This window comes from Neovison vison, chromosome 1, assembly GCF_020171115.1.
Source record: "Neovison vison isolate M4711 chromosome 1, ASM_NN_V1, whole genome shotgun sequence".
NCBI classification, from domain to species: Eukaryota; Metazoa; Chordata; class Mammalia; order Carnivora; family Mustelidae; genus Neogale; species Neogale vison.
In genome coordinates, this window is record NC_058091.1 from 243,377,466 (window position 1) to 243,402,594 (window position 25,129).

Consider the following 25,129-nt stretch of genomic DNA (forward strand, 5'->3'; position numbering starts at 1 on the left):
AAGCACAGAATTAGAAACATCTGAGTAGTGAAAGCATTTGTCATCCAGCCTTTCCCTTTCTTGTTTCCTGGAAAGTGTATCAACAAAGGCTTACTAAGACTTACAACGTCCCTGTAGGTTATACCTTGCACTCTTGGGTTCCCTTTTACTGGTCAGATCTGGTATGCTGAAAGAATTAGGACAACCAGAATGCTATCATTTTAACCTAGCTTTGTTAATGCCCTGTTTCTTGATAAAATGCCTTTTGTCTCAGCATTTATATCAAAACCTTGGAGCTTTAGATTTAGCTCACTGAATTCACAGAACACGTTCCAGCTTGGCCGTAGACCTTAAATATTAAAGCAGCCCTTCTTGTTAAAGCAGACCATAAAACTAGAGTATTTTTTTCAGTGTAAGCAAAAATGTTAATATGTGAATGAATGTGAATCCCTAAACAGGCACAGGCTTTGCCCTGAGTTTATGGGTCCAGAGCCTTCCTAAAGGAAGGCTCTGGAATACCTCTCAGCCTCTGCCTTCTTGGTTTGCTCGCACAGGAGCATCCCCTCAAGAGTGATGTACTTTTTTTTTTTTTTTTAAGATTTTATTTATTTATTTGCAGACGGAGATCACAGGGAAGCAGGCAGAGAGAGAGGAGGAAGCAGGCTCCTCCCTGCTGAGCAGAGAGCCCGATGTGGGGCTCGATCCCAGGACCCTGGGATCATGACCTGAGCTGAAGGCAGAGGCTTTAACCCACTGAGCCACCCAGGCGCCCCTGATGTACTTTTTTTAAAAAAGATTTTATTTATTTATTTGACACAGAGAGATGACAATTAGGCAGAGAGGCAGGCAGAGAGAGAGGGGGAAGCAGGCTCCCTGCTGAGCAGAGAGCCTGATGTGGGGCTCGATCCCAGGACCCTGGGATCATGACCTGAGCTGAAAGCAGAGGCTTTAACCCACTGAGCCACCCAGGCGCCCCAAGTGATGTACTTTTTGATAGCAACTGGGGGGAAGGGAAAAGGTGGAGTGTCTAAACACAAACTACTATGGTTCCCACCATCCTCAGTCCATGCTATATCTGCAGGCGGACATCCCCCAGTGAGACAAAATACCCATTTCTGATACTGTCCTCCTACTTAACAGAAATGCATGAAAGACTGTAAAGCCCTGTATCCCTACTTCTGGGGGTGGGGGCTGCCAGGCCAGTAATGGGAAGTGGGACCAGGGTGGTGGTACAAGGAGATGGGGCGTGAGACTTCTGTCACAAGTGCATATCACTCAGGGCCTATGAGTTCAGGAAAAATCCATTAGAAAGTTGAGGGTCTTGAAATTAAACCTCTGGGGACAACGTAGCTTGCAGGGCTCTTGGGAACCCCAGGGTATACATACTTGAATCTAGTTGGGATGGGGACTAGCGTCACCCCCCATTCCAGGAGGGCAGGGAATCCCTGGGGATAGCAGGGCTCACCAACACCCACCTCGGGGATCCTTCTCCACAGCTGGTTTCTCAAAGGACAGTCAGGGAGTGTCTTACCTCCTGGGCTGGGAAAGGGTAGAGAGTTATGGTCCTCGGTCTGACATTTGGCTCTTTGAGAACTCATGATCAGAAACAGTTCGCTTTTCCCCTCTCAGACTTGCACAGTGTGTCCACATCTAGAAAATGAAGACCCTTACTTAAGAGACTTTTAATTGGTCTAAGTTAATGAAAGTAATTGTTGTAGATTATCACTCTGCAATACAGTTGTGCCTTTAAGTAGCAGTATTTTGAGATTACATAGTGATGAAACTACTCTTGGTAGAACTCCTGGACTTCACAGAGCCTGTGGCTCCTACTTTGAGAAAGGCCAGAAACTGGTAGTGCTGTAGTTGCCTGTTTTCTGCAGGATGATGGGCAGGGCCTGGGAGCTACCTCCCTGTTAGAGAAGCCCAGATTCCTTGGGTATCTGCTGTTCGGCCTCACAGTGACTCTTGTATTTGTGCAAGAAGAAGCAGGGGGAAGTCAGCAAGGCCGCCAGCGCTGATAGCACCACCGAGGGTACGCCGGCCGACGGCTTCACGGTCCTCTCCACGAAGAGCCTCTTCCTCGGACAGAAGGTAGGCAGATGTGCGGCCTCAGTTGGCTCGCGGCCCTGGGACAGTCAGGTGGAGGCCACCTCTGCTGCAGGAAGGCCCGGGGATTCCGAAGGCCGCTCCTGGCCTGGTGGGTGTGGGTGGAAGAGCGGGCGGCAGGGACTTGCGGGATGGTCTCAGGGAGGGCTTCCGCAGGAGCACTGGGGGAGACTATCTCCAGGGTGGGAAGAGGAGATAGGGCTAAAAAGAGGGAAGGCCGCTCCTGTGGTGGGAGTTGAGGGAGGAGGGGGACAGTGACAGCCTGGGATTAGTCTGTGGAAGGAGCTGCTAATGTGGGATAAATGGGTCATGTAGCTCCGGCCAGAAAAACAGCCTGAAGTCAAAGTTGGGTCTTGGAAAAGGAAAGGTCTAGCAGGCAGCCTGCTGGCTCCCTCGCTTGCTGTGGAGGGCCCTGCAGGCAGAGCCTCTGATAGGGGCGGGATTGTTTCTAGACATCCTTAGGTAATGGGACACTGAGCCACCTCTCGACTTTCCTCAAGCCAATCTTTTGTTTGTTTTAACCGTGGGCACTGTATTTTCAGCCATCCCAGTGATGCAGCTTTGCCAGGACGCCATGGTTTTGTAAAAGATGATTCACTTTTGTTGAAAATAAAAATGATGCAAAGGCTTTTAAGACCTGAGAGTAAGAGTTAATTAATATTTCTCTATTAACACCCAAAAAAGGGGGGGTGGAGAGAGAGGGAATTCCACTTCTCTTAATTTTTTTAATCCTTCTTGAAAGAAAATGAAAGGCATGAATTTGACCTTCTGTGTAAATTGCTTTGTGCCTAACAGTTTGGTTCTGAAGCTGCATCATTTTTACAACCTCACTGTCAATTTTCTTTCGCATCTCAAGTGACACAGCCCTCCTGCTCCTGCCTTGCAAGTGCTCCTCCTCCCCTTCCCCCTCCTTCCTGTCCTGATTGCACTCAGGCTCTCATGATGCATTTCCGGTGGTGGACCCTGTGTTCCAGCAAATAACCATCGCCGCTGACATTTTATAACCATTATCTGTATTTTGTATGCATTTTTCAAAGGAAAAAAAAAAAAGCAGCAGCGCTTATCATCTTAAGGTCTGGGGCTTTGCAAGTTTTCGTTTAAGATATTTTTTATTTATTTTAAAAATTTCAACTCAGCAGTGAAGGCAACCACCTGGGTCTGCTTTCACGCCCTTTAATGTGTCCTTTGCGTCATATATTGGACGTTAACGTGAACTGTCGTCCCATTTGCTGGGGTTTGGTGCTGCTCAGGAGGCACTCCGGTGTGCTTTGTATCCCCAGTGTAGACCGTCTGCTGGACTGGCAAGCCTGCCATGCCGGTAGAGCCGTTCAGTCCCTCCCGCCGTCCCCACCATCCCTCACCCTTTTGTCCACCCCACCTTTGGGTGCCCCGACCCTGGCCTCTCCCTTCCTTCTTGGTTCTTGCTGCCTTCTCCAAAGCCAGCCTCCTCTCAGACCTCCTCGCACCCCCTGACCGGATGAAGTCAGGTATTTCCAGAATAGTCACACTCAGCCACACCAGTTCCACAAATACTGACAGTACTCCATTCCGGGGCGGGGGGACTAGACAGCTCTAGAGAAGTACTGATACTGTCTAATAACTTATGGGGGCGGGGGGGGTCCTTTAGTGTTTTTTAAGAACAGGAAAATGGAAGAGGAGACTTGACTGAGAAACTCATGTGCCCATTACTGATGTCCTGGCTTTGGAAGGGAGATCTGAGAGGACGGGTTGAGCTGAACACAGGGTAGAATGGCCCACTGTCAGAGAGGGAGTGGAGTGCAGACCTAGAAAGACCACCCACCAGCTTTCCCACGTCCCACAGTCAGAGGTCAGCAGGGAAAAGGAGCACCAAGCTCCCACAAGGCTGCACTCCATGTTAGTGTGCTTCCAGATTAATGACCTGAGATCCACACATCCAGGACAGGGCACCCCCAAATCCAGGGCCGCACATGCCCTTCTCCCCAAATGTGGCATTACAGAATAAGGTGGCACTTCAGGTCAGCCTGGGCCCCAGCATCAGCAGTGTGCCGGCGGCCCTTCCTGGAACCCTGGGCCCCTGAGGGGTGACATGCAGCTAGTGTTGGTTGTCCAGAGTGCTTTTTGCAAGCAGTACTTTCTGGCCCTTGATTGGCTGTTACCGTGGGGTGAAAGTCATGGCATATAATGCAACAGGGGCAAGAGTCCTAAAACTGACGTGACTTTTCCCACAAAGCACATTTTAAAATGTCATTCTTACAGACGACAGTTTTGACTTGGACTTTTGGAAATGTCCTGAGAAGGGTACCCCAGAAAGAAGACCATAGAGTGCCCGCTATTCTTTGAATCTTATTTTCCCATCTGTGACAGTGAAACCGAGGCTTGACTCTTGCAAGCAAGCGACAGTAGAGAAAGGGAATAGGGTGCCCTGCATGACCCTGCCAGGCCCGGTTGCTAAGCTACTCTCAGGAGAAGCCAGCCCAGGGCTGAGGAGGCTGGGATCTTGTTATTGTTGATGATGAAGTCTCAGGAGTAATCGTCCTCGTGACTCTGCTTTTATCCAATGTTCACACACATTGTTGCTGAGTTGTTTTAAAAAAGGAGATGGTTCTGTGAATCTGAATCCACCACATGTTTTTGCTTTGTGGTTCAACAGAGATTCACAGCTTCCTTTCAGAGATTTAAAAACCTGACGGTTTTATTGCCAAAAAGTTTCTTCCAGGGTGTACTTCTAGAAATCTGGGTCAGTGGCAGTAAATGATGTAAGGCTTTCTTGGAAGGGTCATTATTATTTGAAGGAGTAGGGAAGGCAGCATGAGGAGGCTACAAGTGAGTCTCCAGGGCCCCCCAGACCGTTAGGATCGGAGCCATAGCCCTGTAGGCCACTGAAGGTGGGGGGCGGGGTACCATGGGTGTTCTCCCTCCCAGACACATACACCTGACTCGCAGGGGCTGGCACAATGTCAGGAGAGAGGGAGCGATGAAAGCAGCAGTGAGGAGGGAGGGGTTGACGCTCTCTTTCTACCCTATGGCTGAACAGTGCTGGCTTAGCTCCTGGGCCTCCAGCAGGGCCTGTCTGTGTCCTTCTCTTTGTGTGACAGGTTCTAGCCAGAGACACATCAGATGCCACCTCCAGACCTGAGGCCTTTGGGAGACCTGAAGCTGGGGATGTGTGCAGGGTAGGCAGCAGAGCACAGATAAAGAAGCCCCTTCATCCCAGAGGCAGGGCAGGCATGGGCCATGGAGAAAACGTTGTTCTCCATCAGGGGCTACAAACAGTTTTGTGGAACACCTCACCCTTTCCATCTACCTTAGTTGAAATGGACTTTGGGGACAGGACAAGAGTGACATTTTGTAGGCTAGCACAAGGAAATACAGCTGGTCATTCTTCTCCCTTCCTTGCCCATCATGAGGCCATGAGACACACCAAAATTGAAAATTATAGGCTAGATCCAACGTGTCACTCAGATACTGTTTATCAAATACCTTCATTTCCTAAAATTGAGTTTTTTACTATATATATATATATATAAAAATAGGGTTCCTGTAGCCAAGTAGGTCATGTCAAGGCATAGCCCACATGTCTGTCTAGTAGTTCCAAGCCATGGCTCCTTCCCTATCACTGGCAGGCCACCTGACCTGCCGTAAGTGATGAGGGCCAGCCTTCCCTTCCAGAAGGCCAGGTTGGCCCTGAGCTACTTCAGGTCCAAGCCAGGCCAAGGACCCAGGTCCTGAGCTCTGGCATTTCTGTTAGCCCTACTTTAAGAGAAGGGAGATGGCCATTTCACCTCAGAGTTGTTGGGAGGCTTGACATTCAAGTCCAACTCTGTGTCCCTCTAGAACCTGAGCACCATCTCAGGCATTGTGTGGCATTCGGGGCTAAGAGTCAGCCACACTCTGCCTTCTAGGAGCTTCTAGTAATGAGTTCAGTCATGAGTAGAGAACAAGGACTGACATGGACATAAGCAGTAGAGGGAAGAAGTGGGCACAATAGAGGGGGACACTGGCTGTAGTAGAGCCAGTGGAGAGTAATCAGGGCCCAGAAGTGGAAGGGTCTTGTAGGACACGGGCTAAGTCCCCTTCTTCCAGTCCCACAGTCACATAGGACCCTCTCCTGCTCTGTAACTGGAAGTCCCCCTTGGTCACTCTCAACAGTGGCCAATAATCTTCGGATATTTTAAATTCCCCATACTGTGGATTAAAACTTGTTTTTCCGTAATTTCCAGTGATGAGACAGGGGAGTAGTGACCTTATTCAAATTCTGAAATCATCAGTAACACTCCTCCCCACGCCCCACCTCTCAGAGGATCAGACTTAATATGAGAATATGCACAGTTGTGCAGAGATCTTGTCTCTAGGGGCGGAGGGGATGGGACTTCTAGGACAGGCCATCTTTCCTGGTCCTACCAGGCCGATTTGTGCATAGCCACCGGACCACAGGATCCTTGTCAGTCCGCTGCACGCATGGCCTATTTGTATGTCATGCTCACAGAGTTTCTTCTCCTGTCCATGGGAGCTGTGGCCTTTGTTCTTGACCATTTCACTGTTGGCTTCTGTCCCTGGGCCTGCCTGCCCAAGCCAAGCTGGTTACCCATTTGTCTTTCCAGAGTGCCTGCCCCGGCTTGTCCTTTCCCCTCCCCACCCCTTCCTCTTGCAGATATACACAGAGTAATCCCCCCACCCGAAACACATTCTTTATAGTCCAGAGGTGGTTTTTAATAAATACTTCAATATATTTAACCGCAACAAAACTGTTCTGCGGCTCAGACCCTCAGCCTGGACCAGTGCTGAGCCTGCTGCCCAGCATAGGCGGAAAAGCAAGAGTCAGGCATAGGGGAGAGTGAGACAGTACTCCCTTAGCTGTGAGTTCTCCTGGCTGGTGGTAGTGGCTCCCTGCGGTGTAGCAGTCTGGACTTCCAAGAGTGGGGCCCCTCTTGTCAGGAAGGTGAGGAGTCCAGAGGGAACTGGGAATTCTCCAAGGAATTTGTTTGGAAGCTCTCTGCCACCCCTCTGCCCCCCCCCCTCCAAGTTTCTCCAGAGATCCCATTCCCCAGGCAGAGTCAGAGATAGTCTTCTGGGGTCTTTTCTGCTAGCTGAATCAGAGCCCATGGAAATAGCTGGTTTTTCAATGACGTGCTTACAAATTAAGTTCAGAAGCATCTACACGGTTGGGGAAAAGTAGTGGGAATTTTAAGGATTTGAACATACATATTTTTAAACAAACAGGAAAGCAAACTCATAGATCCTTTTCAAGTATCCTCCTCCACACCACACCAAGTCAAGTGTTGCTTTCCCTTTTTTTCTCCTTTCCCTTCATCCTCAACAACCTCCTGCTACTTCATAGTGTAGGATTTTGGGGTGGGTTTTTTTGGGTGGGAGGCAAGGAATATTAGCTTGAGTTTTTGTAAACAACATTTGCTTAAAGTTAGATACAAAGATGCAGTACTTACATATCATGATCAAACCCTCTAACTTATCCTGAATCCATTCACTTGCCTTCCTGGAGTGCCCCCTCTCCCTTCTGTCTGTGCCCACCCACACCCCTTCTCCCTGAACACAGCACTTAGCCCCCTCACCCTGATGCTGGTCTCTTCTCTGCCACTGTCCCAGCCCCAGAGCCTGTAGTGCAGATAGCTGTGCTCTGTGAGACCTCTGCTCCCACCAGTGGGCTTCCTCCAGCTTTGGGGATGTTGGCAGTCCACTAAAGCCCCCAGACCCCAGGAAGTCCCTGTGGAGAAAACCTGTTCCTCTTCTACCTTCCAGGCCTAACTAGAAAGGGAGCCGATTGCCCTGTGGCAGGGCCTGGCTGAGTCTTTCCCCAGCCCAGTGTAGGACCAGATTTATTTCCCCAGTGCTTTCTCACAGAGGATGAGTTTTGGCTTAAGTGGGTACTTTTTTTTTTTTTTTTTTTTGATAATCTACTGAGTGCTTCTGGGAATGAGAAATGTGGGTTTATATTTCTGGTGCTTAGAGAGTGTCAGGTTTTCTGTTTGGTTTTGTTTTCAACAAAACATTTGGCCCCAGCAGTTCAGTGCCTTGAAGCGAAGTTGCCAGGAGCCTCCCTGCCAAGCGTCTGCATATGGCCCTCTCGTCCGAGTGTGCGCCTCAGCTCCTGCCCTGCTGGGCCCTGCGGCTGCGGGCTGCTCGTCCAGCCCCAGGCACAGTTGATCCCAGGCGCCGGCTCCTCTGGGGGCTGCTTAGGCATCGCTCTTTGCTGCAGTTGAGGGGAATTCATGTCACTGAAAGATAAGCATCATTACAGAGAGAGAGAGCGAGCAAGCCAGCGAGCGCACTTTGCTTCAGGCACTGGTATGTAAGAACAGGAGGGGAGAGAGTAGGATCCCGGACAGTGGTCCTGGGCCAGCTAAGTCCTCTTCCCCTTCTGACTGCTGAATCTAGAATTCAGGGCTTCTCTTCAGCCAGAGGGTTCCTATAGCAGTGGGGTATCTGTGAGGAGGGAACCCATTCAGTGGCTCTTCAAAAAAAAAAGCCAGTTGGTTTTGTGCTCATGAAACTAGAGGAAATACTTGACCCAGAGGGGCTCAGCAAAATGCAACTCTTGAAGGGCCACTGTCTCGCAGGAGAGCAGCTCTTTCTTGTCCTGTCCTTTACTAGAACTTCGGTATTACGTGACTAATAGGCACGTAAAATTAGATATTACTAAGCCATAGACCATCTCGCTCTTGGCCACCTCTGAGCAGGGCAGGGGCCGGCCAGGAGGCAGGGTGAGGGAGACACCCTGAAAGACCATGACCACTTGGAGGAGAATGGCAGAGCTCCTAGGGCTTTCCCAAACCAGCTAGGACTTGTGTACCATCCTGGGGCTCAAAGAGGAGGTCACATATACCGCCCTCCCACCCCCGGCAGTGAACACTCTGATTCTGGGTCCTGATAGCTGCTGTTACTTTGTTTCTTCAAGGGGAAGTGGATCTACCAGTCCACATGGCTTATGCCTCCCTTTTACCCCAAGCCTCACCCAGCAGGTCCTGGACCCTCAGCCTAGCTTGCTTCCTTCCAGCATCCTGAGCAGCACTTGAGTCTTGTCTGAAACGGATTCGTTTTAGCCAGCGACTCCCCATTCCCCTCTGCACCCAAGACAGCTGGAGTGTTCCCTGTCCTCCATCTGTATCCCAAGGCTCACTTCTCTGTGACTTCCCGGCTGTCCTGTTATTTCCCACCTCATGCTTTTCTTTTCAGCTGAACCTTATTCACAGTGAAATCAGTAATTTAGCCGGCTTTGAGGTGGAGGCCATAATCAATCCTACCAATGCTGACATTGACCTTAAAGATGACCTAGGTAATTGGGGATGGGGTTTGGCACCGCCAGCTGTCAGATGAAAAGTTATGGAGCCCAGAATTTAGGCTTTTCATCTTCTCAAACTTCAGAGGGGCAAGCCAAATTCCCAAATCCAAGATGGACATTTGAGGGTAAACCCGAATGTTTACTCACGCCAAGCCATTTCAAATGGAAGTGATCTGATGATGTTTCATTAAGTGCAATTGGCTACTTTCCCTGGTTGGTCAATATACTGCTATCTAAATTCTCTTCCATAATGATCATACTGACTGCTGGTTACCTGGGAGGGATTTTTAAAAAATGTGTTTGTTTTTTTTTTTTAGAACTGAAAAATCTCAGGTTGCTACAAAATGATAGTTTCTCCATTTAAGCCTTAATTAGAAATGACAAAGCTTAGATGCACTTGAAGAGCCAATTAAACTGCATCGGTTCATCATTGGCTTTAATCCACCAGCAAATTGGTTTCCCCCAAATTTACCACCTACTCAGCGTTTCCTATGACTGAAAACAGTATATGACTGCATGCCAGCTTCGTCAATTATTTGATTAGAGGATATTGAACATGTCTGAGGGAGTTCCTACAGAAGAAAGCTCTGCCCCAGAGCTATGGTGTCTGCCCAGTTCAGGGCAAGGGAAGAGGTACTGCTCAGGTGTCCCAGTCTGTGGCTTGATGTTTACACAGAGGAACTGTCCGCTCAGGGGCTCAGTGAAGGCTCCTGTCTTCCTAGCTGTGAGCCTTACCAGGCGCAGCAGATGAGCTAATGCCCACTGAGGCAGCCTCTTGCCTGATGCTGACCTAGGTATGTTTTTGAAGCCTTTTGTTTCCACCTTGTTTCCACAATTTCCACTGTGTCAGGTAGCAGCATTTCTTACCAGCAGAGATGCTCATTCTAGAGCCTGGGCCCAATCGTCACAAACCAGATATAATTGTGGGCTGGAAACATGGGAACAGGGACTCAAGAATGTCCTGCCCAAACTTATTTTCCACCCATATACTTTCTTCATGCAGATATTTTCTTTAAGAAAAAAAAAAAAAGGCCATAAACTAAAAAAGGCAGGGATCAAACCTAAAGTATGTTTTTATATGTAAAATACATGAAAATAAGATTGGCTAGAATAAACAGCAAACCTGAAAAAATATTTTTGCCCAGTGAGGGGGAAGATAAAGGCAATTTTCTATGCACACATACTGTTTTCTTGGTTTTCAAGAGATGGCCCTCAAAGGCAGACAAAACGATGCGTGCCCTAAGACTAAAACCCCTGCTCTGAATGTTGCTGCCGACAAAATGGAGAAACTTGTCATTGTGGTTGGCCTGATAGTCCACATTTTTTTTAAAACAGATGCCATGTTTTTAGTAGTCTTCTCAATGGGGTGCCAGTTTTGGAGGCTTTTGCGAAGTGAAATGGGGCATTCGTTGTTTTGTTCTTTCTTTTAATCTTTGGAAATGATCTCATGTGTGTGTTTCTCTTTTTTTGGACATGTCATTCAAATGTTTAATTTAAACATGTCACATTTGATATTCCTCCTCCTCCTCCTCCTCTTCCTCACCCCCATCCACATGTGCGCACACTTCGTGGACTGATTGCCCCTTGGGCTCATATGTTGGAATCGACCAGGTAGGCCAGCCCTGCCATTGGGCCTTAGTAAATGTGCCTGTGCGTGGGTCTCGGTCCAACACAGTTGATATACATTTGTTTACCTGTTATAGTTGCAAGTTGTACAGGCTGACATTGCCTCGATCGACAGTGATGCTGTCGTTCACCCGACAAACACTGACTTCTACACCGGTGGTGAAGTAGGTAATGCCTAGCCGGGTGCTGCCGAGTGTGTGTGTGCATGGTCAGTCGGCCGCCGCAGACAGCTTGATCCTTTGACAGCTATGCAGGGCTGCATTCATTTCACACTTCCAGCCGTCCTGACCCTCCCGAGGTCTCCGATCCCTGGGCTGTGACCACGAGAAATCGACAGCTAGCTGTCCGCCAGGGTGCCTCCCACAGCTCCCAGACAGATGGGCACACTTCTGGTTTGGAAACTGGTTCAGCAGCGTCCTTTCTGCATTTGCTTCACGAGGCGCAGCTTTGTTGGAGACTGGGTTCACCCTGGATTTCAGCTGCCAGGGGGATGGGCCGAGTGGCTGCCAAGTCTACTTCGGTGAGGTCCGGGCATCTGGATGTTTTGACAGGAAGGCACAGGGTTAGAGCTATGTGGAAGGGGCTTGAATCCCAGCCTTGCCGTATCGTGGTTAGGAGGACTGGGCAAAGAACTTAAGTCCTCAGTGCCTCAGTTTCCCTATTGATGAAAGAGTGATCACGATGAGAGGCAGCTGGGTCTGTGTCTACCCTATGATGGGTGCTTCCTGTCTGGTCTCACCCTCACATGCATCTAGGATTTGGCCAGTAGCTAGCTGTGCTTGTCCCCAGCAGAGCACAGCATGCTGGTGGTAGATTTGAACATCACTTCCTAAAGTAGTGCCCTTTCTAATACAGGGCAAAAGTGCAGTCAGCCTGCAGGCCAAGGCTCCCGGGATTTTCCTGAGTGTCCCAGACACTGAAGTGCAAACAGTGTTAGCAGCCTGAGGCTGTCCAGCTCTGTTAAGCGTCACGAGCAAAGCCTGCCATTCCTGGTCTGCCCTAGCCACTGCGATTTGGGCTGATTACTCTCCTGGGCATTTTGGATCTGGGACATGGATGGAAAAGACGCACTGGCCGGGAAGTCGGGATTCGCCAAGGCCTCCAGGCCAAAATGAAATCAGGCTGCAGGCAATTAAACTCCACTTTCACAAGATGTTGGAGGAGTTTAAGAGCTCCTAAGTCAGGCAGCTTAAGAGAAAGATACTTTTCTTAACCAAATGAAAACTCAATGGGAGGGAAGTACTTATTTGGAGGAAAATAAACAGTAGAAAGAAGAGCTTATCTTTCTGCCAGGAGTGACTAAGACCTGGGTTCACCCTGCTGTCCAGGACTTGGGACGAGATAGAAATAAGCAAGCTTCCCCTGCAAAAGTATCTCCCCCAGTCCCAAGGAGAAGGGAAAGGGACTTTCTTTGATGTGTAAGGTGTTTGGTCAGCAGGATTCATGATGCCCAGAGGTACAGCTGGAGGCTTTGAGATGGGGGCAGGAGCCAGTTCTGGGGTAACATGCAAGGAACCTAATCCTTCCAGAACCATGATCACAACTGGTGTCTTTGGAATCGTGACCGTGCTAATACTTTGCCCTGTGAGGTACTTGTCCTCAGCCCACTGAGACGGGCAGGGGAGGCACTATTAGCCTCGGTGACCTATCCGTCACCTGGCCCCCAGAGCTCAGCCAAGGTCATGTGGCACATCACTCATGAACACTGTCACAGCTGGCAGGCACCTCACCAGGTCCAGACAGCTTTACTGGCTGAGGAGGACCCCAAGTGACTGTGCCGGAACCCAGGTCTTCCAAAGCCCATCTCAGTGCTGTTTCTAGTGAACCAGTCCAGACTAGTACTGAACCCATCTACCTTTGACATTTCCAAAAATAATGACAAACCAGATTCATCCATGGTCTCAATTGGTACCAGCTCCCACTTTGATGTGTGAGAGGGGAAAAGCAGAAGCTAGGACACGGTCGCTCCATTTCTTCCCCTGGGTGTGAATTCCTGAGACCCGAGACTGCTGGAAGAAGGAATGCCAGTGCAGGAATGCTTAGCCCCGTGATTAACTCTTACCCATCACAGTTCTTTCTAACAGTGAAATAGACCACAGGCTTAGCCTGACATTTTCCAAGCCTAAATTTTCGCTTAGGCTGTTTTGAACACTGATACTTATGCCTGCTTTCTGAGCATGAAATAATGTTCTTGTTCTCATGGGAGTAACACATGTTTATGCTTGGGGGCAAAGAAGCCCATTGCTTTACTATGATTAACCCTGAAGTGGAGCCTAAAAAGCAAGAGTCTTCCATGATGAGTGTTGACAATACACTTGAAATGGGCCTGTTTCTTGTTACAAAGTACACGTGTGTCTACATGAACATGTGCATACCTATGTGTGTGTAGGGGTCCAGTCCTGACCGCGGTGAATGCCTGCAACCTAGGGTTTCAATCTTTAAGTTTGGGAATTGCATTGAGTGTATTTTTAACTTGCAAGTTTCACTTCTAATTAAAGCCAGATTTAATTACAAGTAAAAATTTTAAAGTAAACGCTCTTCCTAAGATAAAGCACCTTTAATAATACATCAGCCCATTTTCTTAATACTATATGCTTTAGAAAGGAGTTGTTAGTTTGAATATAGTATGGATTTTGTTTTACCTTCCAAATTTCTCAGTTTTCCCCCAAAGAATATGTCTGATAGAGAATGCAGACCTAACATAGCTCCGCTTGGAGCAGCTTTGTTTTCCCTCCCTGGAGCTGGAGCACAGGTCAGCAGGGAAGGCCAGACCAGGTGCGGTGGGCAGCAGTGTTTGGGACCCAGCAGATTCAGACTTAAAGATTCCTTTTTCTCCATTGCATGATCTTCTGAGTGATCCCCTAATTGGGCCTCACTCCCCTGGGGGTATCCTCAGAGTCTGTACTTCCTGCAGGGTGGATGGGACTGTGAGGCCCGACCCTGCTCCCTCATGCCTGTTCCTCCACCTTCTGTGATGCTGGTCTTGGTCAGAAATGCACAGCAGCTGCCGCAGCCAGCGGATGGAAGTCTTTGGAGTGGATGTATTTTCCTTCCTGATTCCTCTGCCATTTAAAGCGTCCGTGACTGCTTTCCAAGACCAGCGCAGGCGTGAGGGTATCATCTTAGCTAATGTGGGATGCTGGCTCCCTCCCCAGCATCCCACATGCTAATCTCTCTCTTCTTCTGGACATCTGAGAGTGCCCTGGGTGGGGTGGGGTGGTGACAGCCTGCTGGTCATATGCATTCACACCCCCCAGACCTGCTGCCAGCTGGTCAGTGCCTGCCATTGGCCCAGGTGCTGATGGGGGACGGTGCCCGGGCTGTGTGCTCTCCCTTCCCAATACTTCCCAGGATTAGTTCGCTCCTCCATGGCCAGTCTGCCTGGGAGGCAGGTTCGTCTCAGATAAATAGACCTAGTCACGAGAGGGTGAAGAATCCAAAGAGAATTTGGGCTGGTGTGCTCTGATGTGCTGAGTGACACGTATCACAGCGTGCCAAGTGCAACTGAGAATTTTCCAAGATAAACGGTGAATCTTAAGGGGAGTATTTCATCCTCTTGTGAGGAAAAGTACTTTAAAATGTGCAAAACTGATGAATCAGAGCTTAAGGAAGACTGAGACCCCATTCTGGCCAAACCCGAGAGGAGGATGTGGTCACTCATTCAGAACGCTGTGGGCCTGTAAGCTGCAGGCCACGTAGATGCTGGCTATCTCGTGTGGGCACCTGCCTTCGCAGCAGGAACTGAACGCTCAGCAGGACCCCCAGCTCAAGAAGAGGGGCTGCCTACCTCCACTGGATTTAATCCTGGCAATCTGGCCCCGAACAGGCGGTCACCTTCCATGGGGTACAAGCTCGCCTTTAAGCTCTGCTTCTGATGTTGCCTTCCTTTACCTAAAGTGATTCTGAGTCATGAGTGTGATGAAGGAAATACTGTCTGAGGCCATTTTTTTCCTTTTATTTTATTTTTTTCTTTCTTTCTTTCTTTTTTTTTTTTTTTGTATTCACATATGAAGCCAAAGCTGCAAAATAGGAACGAAGCATGGTAATAATGCCGGTCCAGAGGTGACCAAATCTGAATGCTTTCTTCTGGGCCTGCTGCCAAGGGCAGACCTGGCTCCCTCATAGGAGCATGGTATGCTTTCCCTATAGCCTCCCTATTTGGGGGTTCTCCTCAGGGACAGGAAAATCTAGTGGAGGCCTGAGCCTCCAAAGCCAGCACCATCTGGTTTCTCACAGCAAGGAAAAGCATGTAGGACAGGCACACTTGCAAGCAACAGGCTTGTCCCATGTCCCTCCCATCTCCAGCCCATCTCCGTTGACTCCAAGTCAAAATGTGGGACAGCAGTGACCACTCGGGCAATTGGCCAGTGGTGGGTCCTTTGCAAGTGTCACTTTGATAACCTCACCAAGGCTTAGTTCGTGTTTTGCAGCCATATGGAGATTTAGCTGGTCAGATCATTTGAAGTCTGTAATCACCTGACATGCTGAGTGTCTGTCTGTGCCCCAAGATGCAATGATGATTATCTGACCTCACCCTGTCCTTGTCTAGGAAACACGCTGGAGAAGAAAGGTGGCAAGGAGTTTGTGGAAGCGGTTCTGGAGCTCCGAAAAAAGAATGGGCCTTTGGAAGTTGCTGGAGGTGAGCTGGGGAAGCGCCCTACTTATCCGGGTGTGGTTCATGCCACATCAGGAGAACCGGGTTGTGAGGCGTCTTGGAATTGAGAAGTGCATGACCACAGGCACCTGTCTCCGAGCCGGAGCCACAGGGACACCTGTCAGCTTTATGACATGGGCTTAGCACATGCAAACTGTCAGGAGGAGCTTAAGAATTGTACAATGTGCCCTTCCACTTTTTTCTTTATTGCTCAAAATAGCTTTTGAATGTTTGATGCCTAGACCTCACATTTTAAGGAATTAGAGCAGCCGAGTTTGGCAAAGCTAAGAGTCGAGACTTGTCGACAGTGATACTGAGCCATCTGCGGAAGTGCGAGGGAGACATGCAAATGAGTCCTTTCCCATTCAGCCATCTGTGTTTCTGACGGGCAAGACAAGAGACATTCTCCATTTGCCAGTCCCACCTCTAAGAAAAGGTGGGATAAGAAAATGACTTGGAATCTGGTGTAGGGAGAAGGATTGCTAAGAGCTAGAATCAGATCCTTCTTCCTGCTGCTGGCCTGGATTCTGGTGCGTGAGGTGGTCACAGGGGGATGGCATCGGGGTACAGGGCATTTCCAAGCCCTTCTAGGTATTTGTCACCAAAATGCCATATGGGACAAGGGAGGAGCTTGCATTATTAACTACCCAGCCAGGGGCTCCTGGCCTCTCCTCAGTCCCTTCCTGGCCCTTCTCTGCACCGGCCTGGAGGTCCTTCCCTTGGGTGACCCTTGGGTAGAGCTGTGACAAGGGGCAGTCCTGGTGCTACCACTCTCCCAGGTCAGCTAGTGACACCTGACACACAGCGGAGGCAAACCCACTACATTTAGCAAGGCTAACATCATGTCTGTTTTAATAACTCCTTTTGTTCTTGGTATTAGCATCTATTTTACAAGATGTTTTAAGGCACTTTGAAACATAGAAAGGTAATAGGTGATCCCTGTAAGGATGTTTTCTTCAGTCTTTTCCCGCATGTCATGTGGCTGTGACTTCTCCCAGGGACAGACCCCAGTCTCTCATTGCCAGAGATCAGCACTTCCTCCCAGAGTTCTCCAGTCAGTCAGGGAGCAGAGCCAAGACTCTGATGCAGACCTGTAACTTTGCTGGGCTGTTGCTACTGCTCCGTGAGATGCCACCCACACATCGTGCTCTCCTGGTCTCTAGTAGTATCACAACCTACCGTGACAGGTTGTATCAGCCATGAGGACGGTTGTCCCTCGGCATGTGGAGGCCTCCCTTTGCTCCCCTGTGGAAACAGAGCAGGCAGTACTCACTGTACCCGTGGACCCAGAACCACCGGCTCTGTGGTGTGTCTTGGGGGACAGGAGTTGCAGAACCTGCTCTGGGAGACCCTGCGCTGACATGCCACCCTGGCTGGGGTGGGGAACACACTGGAGGCCAGGCTCTCTGGATCTGACAAGGGGGAGAGCCTGAGGGCAAAAGCTGGCTGTGGTGTGGACATGGAGAGGTAGACAAAGTGGCTCTTGCAGGACTGGAAAATAGCATCGTGGAAGAAGAGCTGAGTTCTGTCCACATTGAGGGGGTCGGTGAGGGAAAAGAGGCAGCTCTGGAGCTGTCTGTCATGGTGCTTAGCGGTTCATGGACCAGAGCTGCTTTCCTGTTGCTTTTTTCCTAAACTGTGCCGGGGCAATCTAGCTACGTTGTCATTATCTGTACATGAGTCCTCTGGAGGAATGGGGCTTGGAGACCCCAAAAGGCACATTTGAGGCTGCTGACATACTCGGTTGAGTGAGGTGCTTCAGGCTCTGCCTCTGGGAGGGTACAGAGAGAGCTCGCTGTCATCTTGGCTAAAATACCTGGTGGTGATGGATACTGACGCCAACTTTCCAAGGGTGGGCTATAGCCCAGTGTCTCGCCTAAAACGACTAGTTGGGGAGCAGCCTCCAGAGGGCTCTGGGTTGGGCATCAGGTGCCGTAAGCCTTGCAGAGGGATGGAGCTCACTGTTTCTGTTTCGTTCTCTCCAGCTGCTGTCAGCGCAGGCCATGGCCTGCCGGCCAAGTTTGTGATCCACTGTAACAGTCCAGTCTGGGGTGCAGACAAGTGTGAGGAACTTCTGGAAAAGACAGTGAAGAACTGCTTGGCCCTGGCCGACGATAAGAAGCTCAAGTCCATCGCGTTCCCATCTATTGGCAGTGGCAGGTAAGGACACTTGGTTTGTGATGTCGTTAGTGGATGTGCTGATTTGCATATGTGGCCCATCCTCATGGAGTTCTGGCTTGTGCAAGGTCTGCTGAGGCTGTCCTCGGGCCACCTGATGTGTCGAGTAGATCTGAAGGGAATAACACGAACGTGAAGCAATGGTGAACAGCAATTGAAGAGATGCAGTGAGACAGAAAGCCTGAGGCCAACAGAAAATTTTCAGTATCACAGTAGATGCATGGGAAACGAGCTCAGGGTGTGCCGAGACAGTGAACCATGCAGGACAGAGGCCCAGGTGTGGAGTGAGTGGGGCAGACAGGGCAGGTATGAATGCTGGGATGCTTGTGTGGAGAGTGCCCTCCCACCACTGCACCATTCTTGGCCTCACCTTTTTTCCCAAGCGTCCTTCCCCTCCCCCAGACCTGCGCACTCTGCCTCTGTCTCCCCGTCTTGCTGTCGAGCTCAAGAGGGGTGCGCTGGAGTGGGCACTTAAGTAACCATGAAACAGGGCTGGGCCCAGCCGACCTCCTAGCCCTGAGCAAGCCCCGACAGATGCTGTGTGCACTAGTAGCATCAGAGGCACTCTGAGAAGGGACAGGGCTTTGGGAATGTAACAGCAGGCTGCAGAGCCTGTCACGGGGTCATCCTGGAAGGCTCAGTCTGGATTGGGCACCGAAGCCAAGGGCAACGGGCCTGCAGAGGCTGAAGTGTGGACATCTTGGGCCCAACAGAGACCCCAACCTCGGGCTCTGTCTTGGCCATGGCTGCACCTAGGGCATCCCATCCAGACTGTGCAGCTCCCTGGGTGTCTGCCGTCAGCTCCTCCCAGTGCCCCAGGAAGGCAGGACTGTGTGACGACACCACGCTGACTTCCCTGGGCCCCGCAGGCTGCGCCGGGAGAGCCTGATTATTGCTCCTCAGACTCCTTCCTCGCTTTTCTAGGAAGCTCCTCTTTTCAGAGCACTCCTCTTCCCAGCCCACAAGGAGGACAGAGAGAGCAGTTTGCTGTTTCCACCTTGGGCAGGCCTTGTAATGGCACTCTCCTCACCAGGGTCCCAACACCTCCAGGGACAGAGCTTGCTAGCCTGGGACAGGCTTCCTGTGTCCTCAGATTGGGACCCCCTGTGTCTCCCTCTGACAAATGGTCTGTTCTTGGGCACCATGCTGCTGTGGGACCTTTGCTGAATGAGTTAGCCTCTCTGGCCTGCCTTATCAGGGAGGGGGCTCTGGGGACAGCCTTTACTCACAGACAGCTCCGAGGCTCAATTAGTGCTTCAGATGCACTTGGATCTCCACTGATGAAAGGTGCTTCCGAAGAAAGCAGCAATAGGAGCCTTTATTGGAGGCAGTGATTTCATGTTCTTTCATGTGGGTATTGGGAACTTTTAATTGAAGCCTAAAATAATTCTCTACAATTTTCACAGAGTAAAAAGTTTTTAAAAACAATCAATTGAAAGCTTTCAAGAGGGCAGAATGCCCAAGGTGAACACGTGTGTGCAGCCCCTGGCCCCACGGAACTGCATAGACAGCAGCCCTCTCTTTCCTGAATAGAGACTGGGATTACACCAGAGCCGGCCCATAAATCGTGGGTTTCAGGAGGGGAAATAAAACAGTTTGTTTTTGGCATCCACAGTCTCTGACAGAAAAATCATGGCAGAATTAAAACAGTATAGAAATGCAGAAGCTTTTGATTTTGATGAAGTCCCAAAAGTTCATTTTCGCTTTTGTCTCCTTCATCAAAATCAAAAGCTTCTGCACAGCAAAGGAAACAGTCAACAAAATAAAGAGGCAACCCACGGAATGGGAGAAGATATTTGCAAATGACAGTACAGACAAAAGGTTGATATCCAGGATCTATAAAGAACTCCTCAAACTCAACACACACAAAACAGACAATCATATTAAAAAATGGGCAGAAGATATGAACAGACACTTCTCCAAGGAAGACATACAAATGGCTATCAGACACATGAAAAAATTTTCATCATCAGTAGCCATCAGGGAGATTCCAATTAAAACCACACTGAGATACCACCTTACACCAGTTAGAATGGCCAAAATTAGTAAGACAGGAAACAACATGTGTTGGAGGGGATGTGGAGAAAGGGGAACCCTCTTACACTGTTGGTGGGAATGCAAGTTGGTGCAGCCACTTTGGAGAACAGTGTGGAGATTCCTTAAGAAATTAAACATAGAGCTTCCCTATGACCTTGCAATTGCACTCCTGGGTATTTACCCCAAAGATACAGATGTAGTGAAAAGAAGGGCCATCTAGTACCCCAATGTTTATAGCCAATGGCCACGGTCGCCAAACTGTGGAAAGAACCAAGATGCCCTTCAATGGATGAATGGATAAGGAAGATGTTGTCCGTATACACTATGAAGTATTATGCCTCCATCAGAAAGGATGAATACCCAACTTTTGTAGCAACATGGATGGGACTGGAAGAGATTATGCTGAGTGAAATAAGTCAAGCAGAGAGAGTCAATTATCATATGGTTTCACTTATTTGTGGAGCATAGCAAATAACATGGAGGACAAGGAGAGTTAGAGAGGAGAAGGGAGTTCAGGGAAATTGGAAGGGGAGGTGAACCGTGAGAGACTATGGACTCTGAAAAACAATCTGAGGGGTTTGAAGGGGGGGGTGGGAGGTTGGGGGAACCAGGTGGTGGGTATTAGAGAGGGCATGGAATGCATGGAGCACTGGGTGTGGTGCAAAAACAATGAAAACTGTTATGCTGAAAATAAATTTAAAAATTAAAAAAAAAAGACATTAAAAAAACCCCCACAGTATAGAAATGCAAATACATTGGTAAAGAGCAGCAGGAGCCCTTTCTCTCAGCCCACTGCAGGATGACTGAAGCCGTGAATGCCCACTCTCAGCCCGCTGGCCCCACTGCCAAGCAGTTGAGCCCACTGGAGGCCACGGCTGGCCTCAGGGTCACCACCTCTGGCCTCTGGACATCCGGTCCCTGGGCACTGCGGTCACAGTATTTACAGATACCCCAACTCTGTTGGACATTTGAGGGCAACCCATCTCTGGGGGGCATAGTATAAAGAGAAGAGGTACTTTGGGGCCTTGATTAAACTCTGCTTAGGTTTATGAGCTTAAAAGAACCGCCAGTTTGTTTTTCTCAAGCTCCCACTTATGGGCATTGCTTGAGTCCCAGGCCCTGTGCAAAACTCCTGATCTACATTATCTCCCCGCAACCCAACCCGGTGAGCACTGGCATTAAGTCCATACAAACAAAACCAAATGAAAAAAACGGAAGCTGAGAGGGGTTAACACACGTACCTGAGGTGCCACAGCTTAGACTGGGTAGATCCAGAATTTGAGGGGAAGTCCTTTGCGTCAGTGCTGCTGAAATGAGGCACATGGAACCCCTTCCTTCTGTTCCAGTTGGTCAGCAGATGATTGTCCCACTGCTTGAGCACTCTCTACAGGAGTGGATTTTAGGGAACTTTGGAAACCCCACTTTGGAATTCCCTGACCTGCCTGGGCCTAGACATCAGCCTCCTTCCACCCTGGGAACCAGCCTTAGAAGATAAATAGGACAGAACCAAACGAAATGGGGAGAATTACTTAGTAGCCTCAAGCAAAAATACCCTGGAGAGAGAGAAGTAACAGGCCACAGCGGGCTGGCTGTGCTCCCTGGCCCATCTCCATGCCTAGAAAGACCCAGTAGCACAGGGTGCAGGAGACCTAATCCTGGCAGCAGAGTGACCACACATGGGCACACACACTTTCCCAGCATCACCAAACCTTCCGTGCCTTCCAGCCCTACCCTCTTCTAGACTGCCAGGATAGACCGGTGGACTGGTCCAGCACAGAATCCATCTAGAATCCATCTTTGATCCTACCCTGCCTTCCAAGGCAAGCTCCCAGATGGTCTCCTCCAGAAAGTTGGCCTGGACTTTTCCATCTCCCAGGACACAGCCTCTCTGCACAAGAGTCTCCAGTGTCCCTGATCAACCTGCTCAACACTGCTCCTGGTCTAGAATCCCTCCTGTATGCCTGCCAGCCCCACAGGGGAGCTCCCCAATAACAGGGATGCTTGGCGATCCCCCATCAAAGGTGGGGGCTCAGCAGTGCTGGAGGAACGAAACCCTCTTCTCTGATGTGGCCCTGGTGAGCCCAGAACCCCTGCCATCCAGGTGGGATGGAAAGACAACCAATACGGAGTCCCCGCCATCCCTGACCAGGCTGGCCCAAAGGGTGCCAGATCACAGCAGCCCCTGTGGTCCGCTTGCCTGCCCCAGTCTAGGGAAGCTGATGCCCAGGACCCTGGGAAGGGCTGTCCGAGACAATCGGAATGACTTCAGGGGAAGCTCAGCTGTCTCCTTAGTCTGCTCCAGGTCGAAAGACTGGCTGCAGAGTAACTTAAGGACCTTGCTGGACTCGCAGCCCCTAACAGGCCCCATAGGGCTCGAGTGGGGCCCGGAGGCTAAACCCTCCTGTGGGGAGCAGCAGCACCCCGGGCATCACCAGCTGGCACCCAGGTACCCATAATGCTTGGAGAGGTTAATGCCCCAGGGCAGCTGGGATTCACACCCCAATCTGACACCAGAACAGAAGCCCCAACCCCCTCTTGCTCTGCTGTATCTTGGGGTGAGGGGGGCGGTCTCTGGTCTTTTCCAGAAGACAGATAAAGTGACTGTCAACAGGGGCAACAGGCCAGAGCTGGGGAGGAGGCCAAAGGTTTGGCCAGGCTGGGAGGGCCATTACAGAAAAACAACCAGTAGGGAACATAAGCAGCCAGGAAGCCATGAGAGGAGCAAGACCCCGCAGGCTGTTGGTCTCCTGAAGCTGGCCCCTGCCACACTGTGCGTGCCAGTGGCCCCTCCTCTCTCTAGAATGACTAGGCATCGCAGACCTGCCAGCAGCTTTCTGAGGGCCTAAGGCTGCCCCATCAGCCCAGGAAGGTGCAGAGGCCAGCACTGTTGCGGGGCCTGGGGGGAAGGCAGCTTCCCACACCGTGAGCCTTCCTGAAGCCCCTGCAAGACTTCCCGCTGGTTAGATACGGGGAGTGAAAGAGGACCTCCTGCGTGGTTCTTGCTCCCCACTCCCAGCTCCTGGGCCAGCAGGTGCATGGATGCCCCAGCCCACTGCCCTGGATGGGCAGCGAGCTCTGGGGGCAGGGCCTGGACTCACACCCTGGGCAGCTGCTCGGCCCAGAAGAGTGGGGGGCCACTGCCTGTGCCACAGCTGCCCCCAACGTGTGGGCACAGGCCCTGGCACCTATGGCGGTCCTGTGGGAACAGCCACTTTGACGTTCTGTTTTGCCACAAATACTTTGAAATGTGGCTCTGCGAAGCCACCGCGCAACCCTGAGAACATAAGGAAAGCTCTTACTGGTGCCCTGTGCAGTCTGGAGCAGCAGCAGTCCCGTGGCTAGCGTCCTTCTAGAGGCTGTGGCTGCCTGCGACAGAGAGACGGGCTTGTCAATGGGAGGTGTTTCTGGAAACAACTGCGATTCCCCCGTACCCAGCAGTGAGCTTCAGAGTGGACAGCAGCCCCTGTTCTGTTAGCTGTAGGGCCTGCCAGGCCTGACAACTTAGACCCCCACCTTCTCCCCCACTTAGAGGATCTTTACCATGGGGCCCACCGTGTGAGCTCAGATTAAAACGCCCATGTAGGGGGCGCTTGGGTGGCTCAGTGGGTTAAAGCCTCTGCCTTCGGCTCAGGTCATGATCCCAGGGTTCTGGGATCAAGCCCCGCGTCGGGCTCTCTGCTCCGCAGGGAACCTGCTTTCTCCCCTCTCTCTCTCTGCCTGCCTCTCTTCCTACTTGTGATTTCTCTCTGTCAAATAAATAAAATCTTTAAAAAAAAAAAACAAAAACGCCCATGTAGGCTACAGGAGAAGAACGCGTTCCCTGGACCTGCTGAGTCGAACTCACCAGGGGGAGCCCAGCACCCTGCGTGTGGACAAGCCCATTGCGATGCTGAGACCAGCAAAAATGGAGAACGGTTGATACAGGGGGACGGAAAAGAATGTTCCCTCACTGACTGTCACACAGCCCTTCTCAGGAGTCTAGAGTGGAAGGGGATGGAAAGCTGGAGGAGAAGGCCTGTGTCTGAAAGGGGAAGGGGCAGGAGTCCGGCAGGAGTGACAGACGTGCTTTTGGTCAGCAAGAGCCGAGGAGCCAGAGTATCTGCACGGCCCCATCTGTCACCCAGCTCGGACACAGCAGCCACAGTGTGGGCAGCCGACAGAACTGTGCCCCCGGGGCCAGCAGGCTGGGCCAGCGCGAGAGGAGGGTGGCTGCAGCCATCCAGCCCCTCAGCAGACTGCAGGGACATTCTACAGATCCTCACTGGAGCCCAGCATCCCCTGTGGCTGTGATGCAGAGACAGACAGAAGGGAGCCCTCGCTGTGGGGAGCCGGACTTCCAGGGCTGAGATCAACTCCTCATGGCCCTGTTCACCCCACCTGCCATGTCCACACACAAAGCTCTGTGTGGTCCAGCAGCCCTCAGCGTTCCCCTGGCTGGAGCTCGGCTCCTCCCTGTGCTGCCGAAGCTTCCTCGAGCTCCCCACTCCTGCAGAACTGGTTGCAGGCTGCCGCTGCCTCAGGCTTTTCTTACCAGGGATGAACGGAGGGGCTGTCATTTGGCATCCCCTTTGGGCAGCAGCTGAATTTACAACAGGAAAATAAATATTTGCTCTTTGGGAGACACTCAGAAGGGTGACCCCTTATTCCAGTGACCCCATGACCCTGTATCTGCACAAAAGCCAGCAGGACCAGGTGAAGGGCAGACCGTACGCAGTCATGCACCCCCAGCAGGTGCGAGGTGGACTTGCCGCAACACTCATGTCGACACAGGACCCTGGGAATGTCCTCACTGCAGACGCCTGCCCCCGGCACCCCTCCCCCAAACGGAAGCTTAAGTTTAGGTCCTCAAGCACTTGCCAACACGTGCCTTGTTGGGGACAACCCATGCTGCAAAAACTCAACTGTCAGGGCCTGTGAGGTGCAAGAACAGCTGCCTCCTCAGATGAGTCTGTAGATCTGAGAGGGGATGATGGGTGGCAGGGGAATGACCTGCCGTGTGGGTCCCAGTTGTCCCCACTCCCAGAAAAACCCTTCATTCCGCATGGTCTCCACCACCCTCCATCCCCTCCCACCTGCTGGCCGCCCTTCCTCCTGTGCTGGTAGACCAAGCACCCGGGGTCGGCTCCAGAGCAACCTGGGCCTGCCGGCCCCACCCTGGCTGGCACGCCTGCCGCTCTTCCCTCAGCCTCGTGGGCAGGGTGGCGTGTGCGGGCTCTCCTGCGGGCGCGTCGTGGGGCTGAGGGAGGGGGGCCCTGCTGTGAGGGATTGCT

At 51.0% G+C, this 25,129-nt stretch overlaps 1 protein-coding gene across 4 annotated transcripts in view; it reads left to right on the top strand.

Annotated features, from left to right (window-relative positions):
- The window catches only part of LOC122891471 (core histone macro-H2A.1), a 74,202-nt gene that overhangs the window by 46,886 nt on the left and 2,187 nt on the right, over window positions 1-25,129 (top strand). The window contains exons 5-8 of one of the 4 annotated variants that reach the window (XM_044227147.1): window positions 1,960-2,070; window positions 9,259-9,358; window positions 15,540-15,629; window positions 17,630-17,804. In XM_044227147.1, the coding sequence (XP_044083082.1) occupies window positions 1,960-2,070; window positions 9,259-9,358; window positions 15,540-15,629; window positions 17,630-17,804 (476 nt within the window). Of the gene's footprint in view, window positions 1-1,959; window positions 2,071-9,258; window positions 9,359-11,067; window positions 11,159-15,539; window positions 15,630-17,629; window positions 17,805-25,129 lie in introns of all 4 variants that reach the window. The other 3 variants (XM_044227162.1, XM_044227153.1, XM_044227170.1) reach the window with 3 other exon arrangements.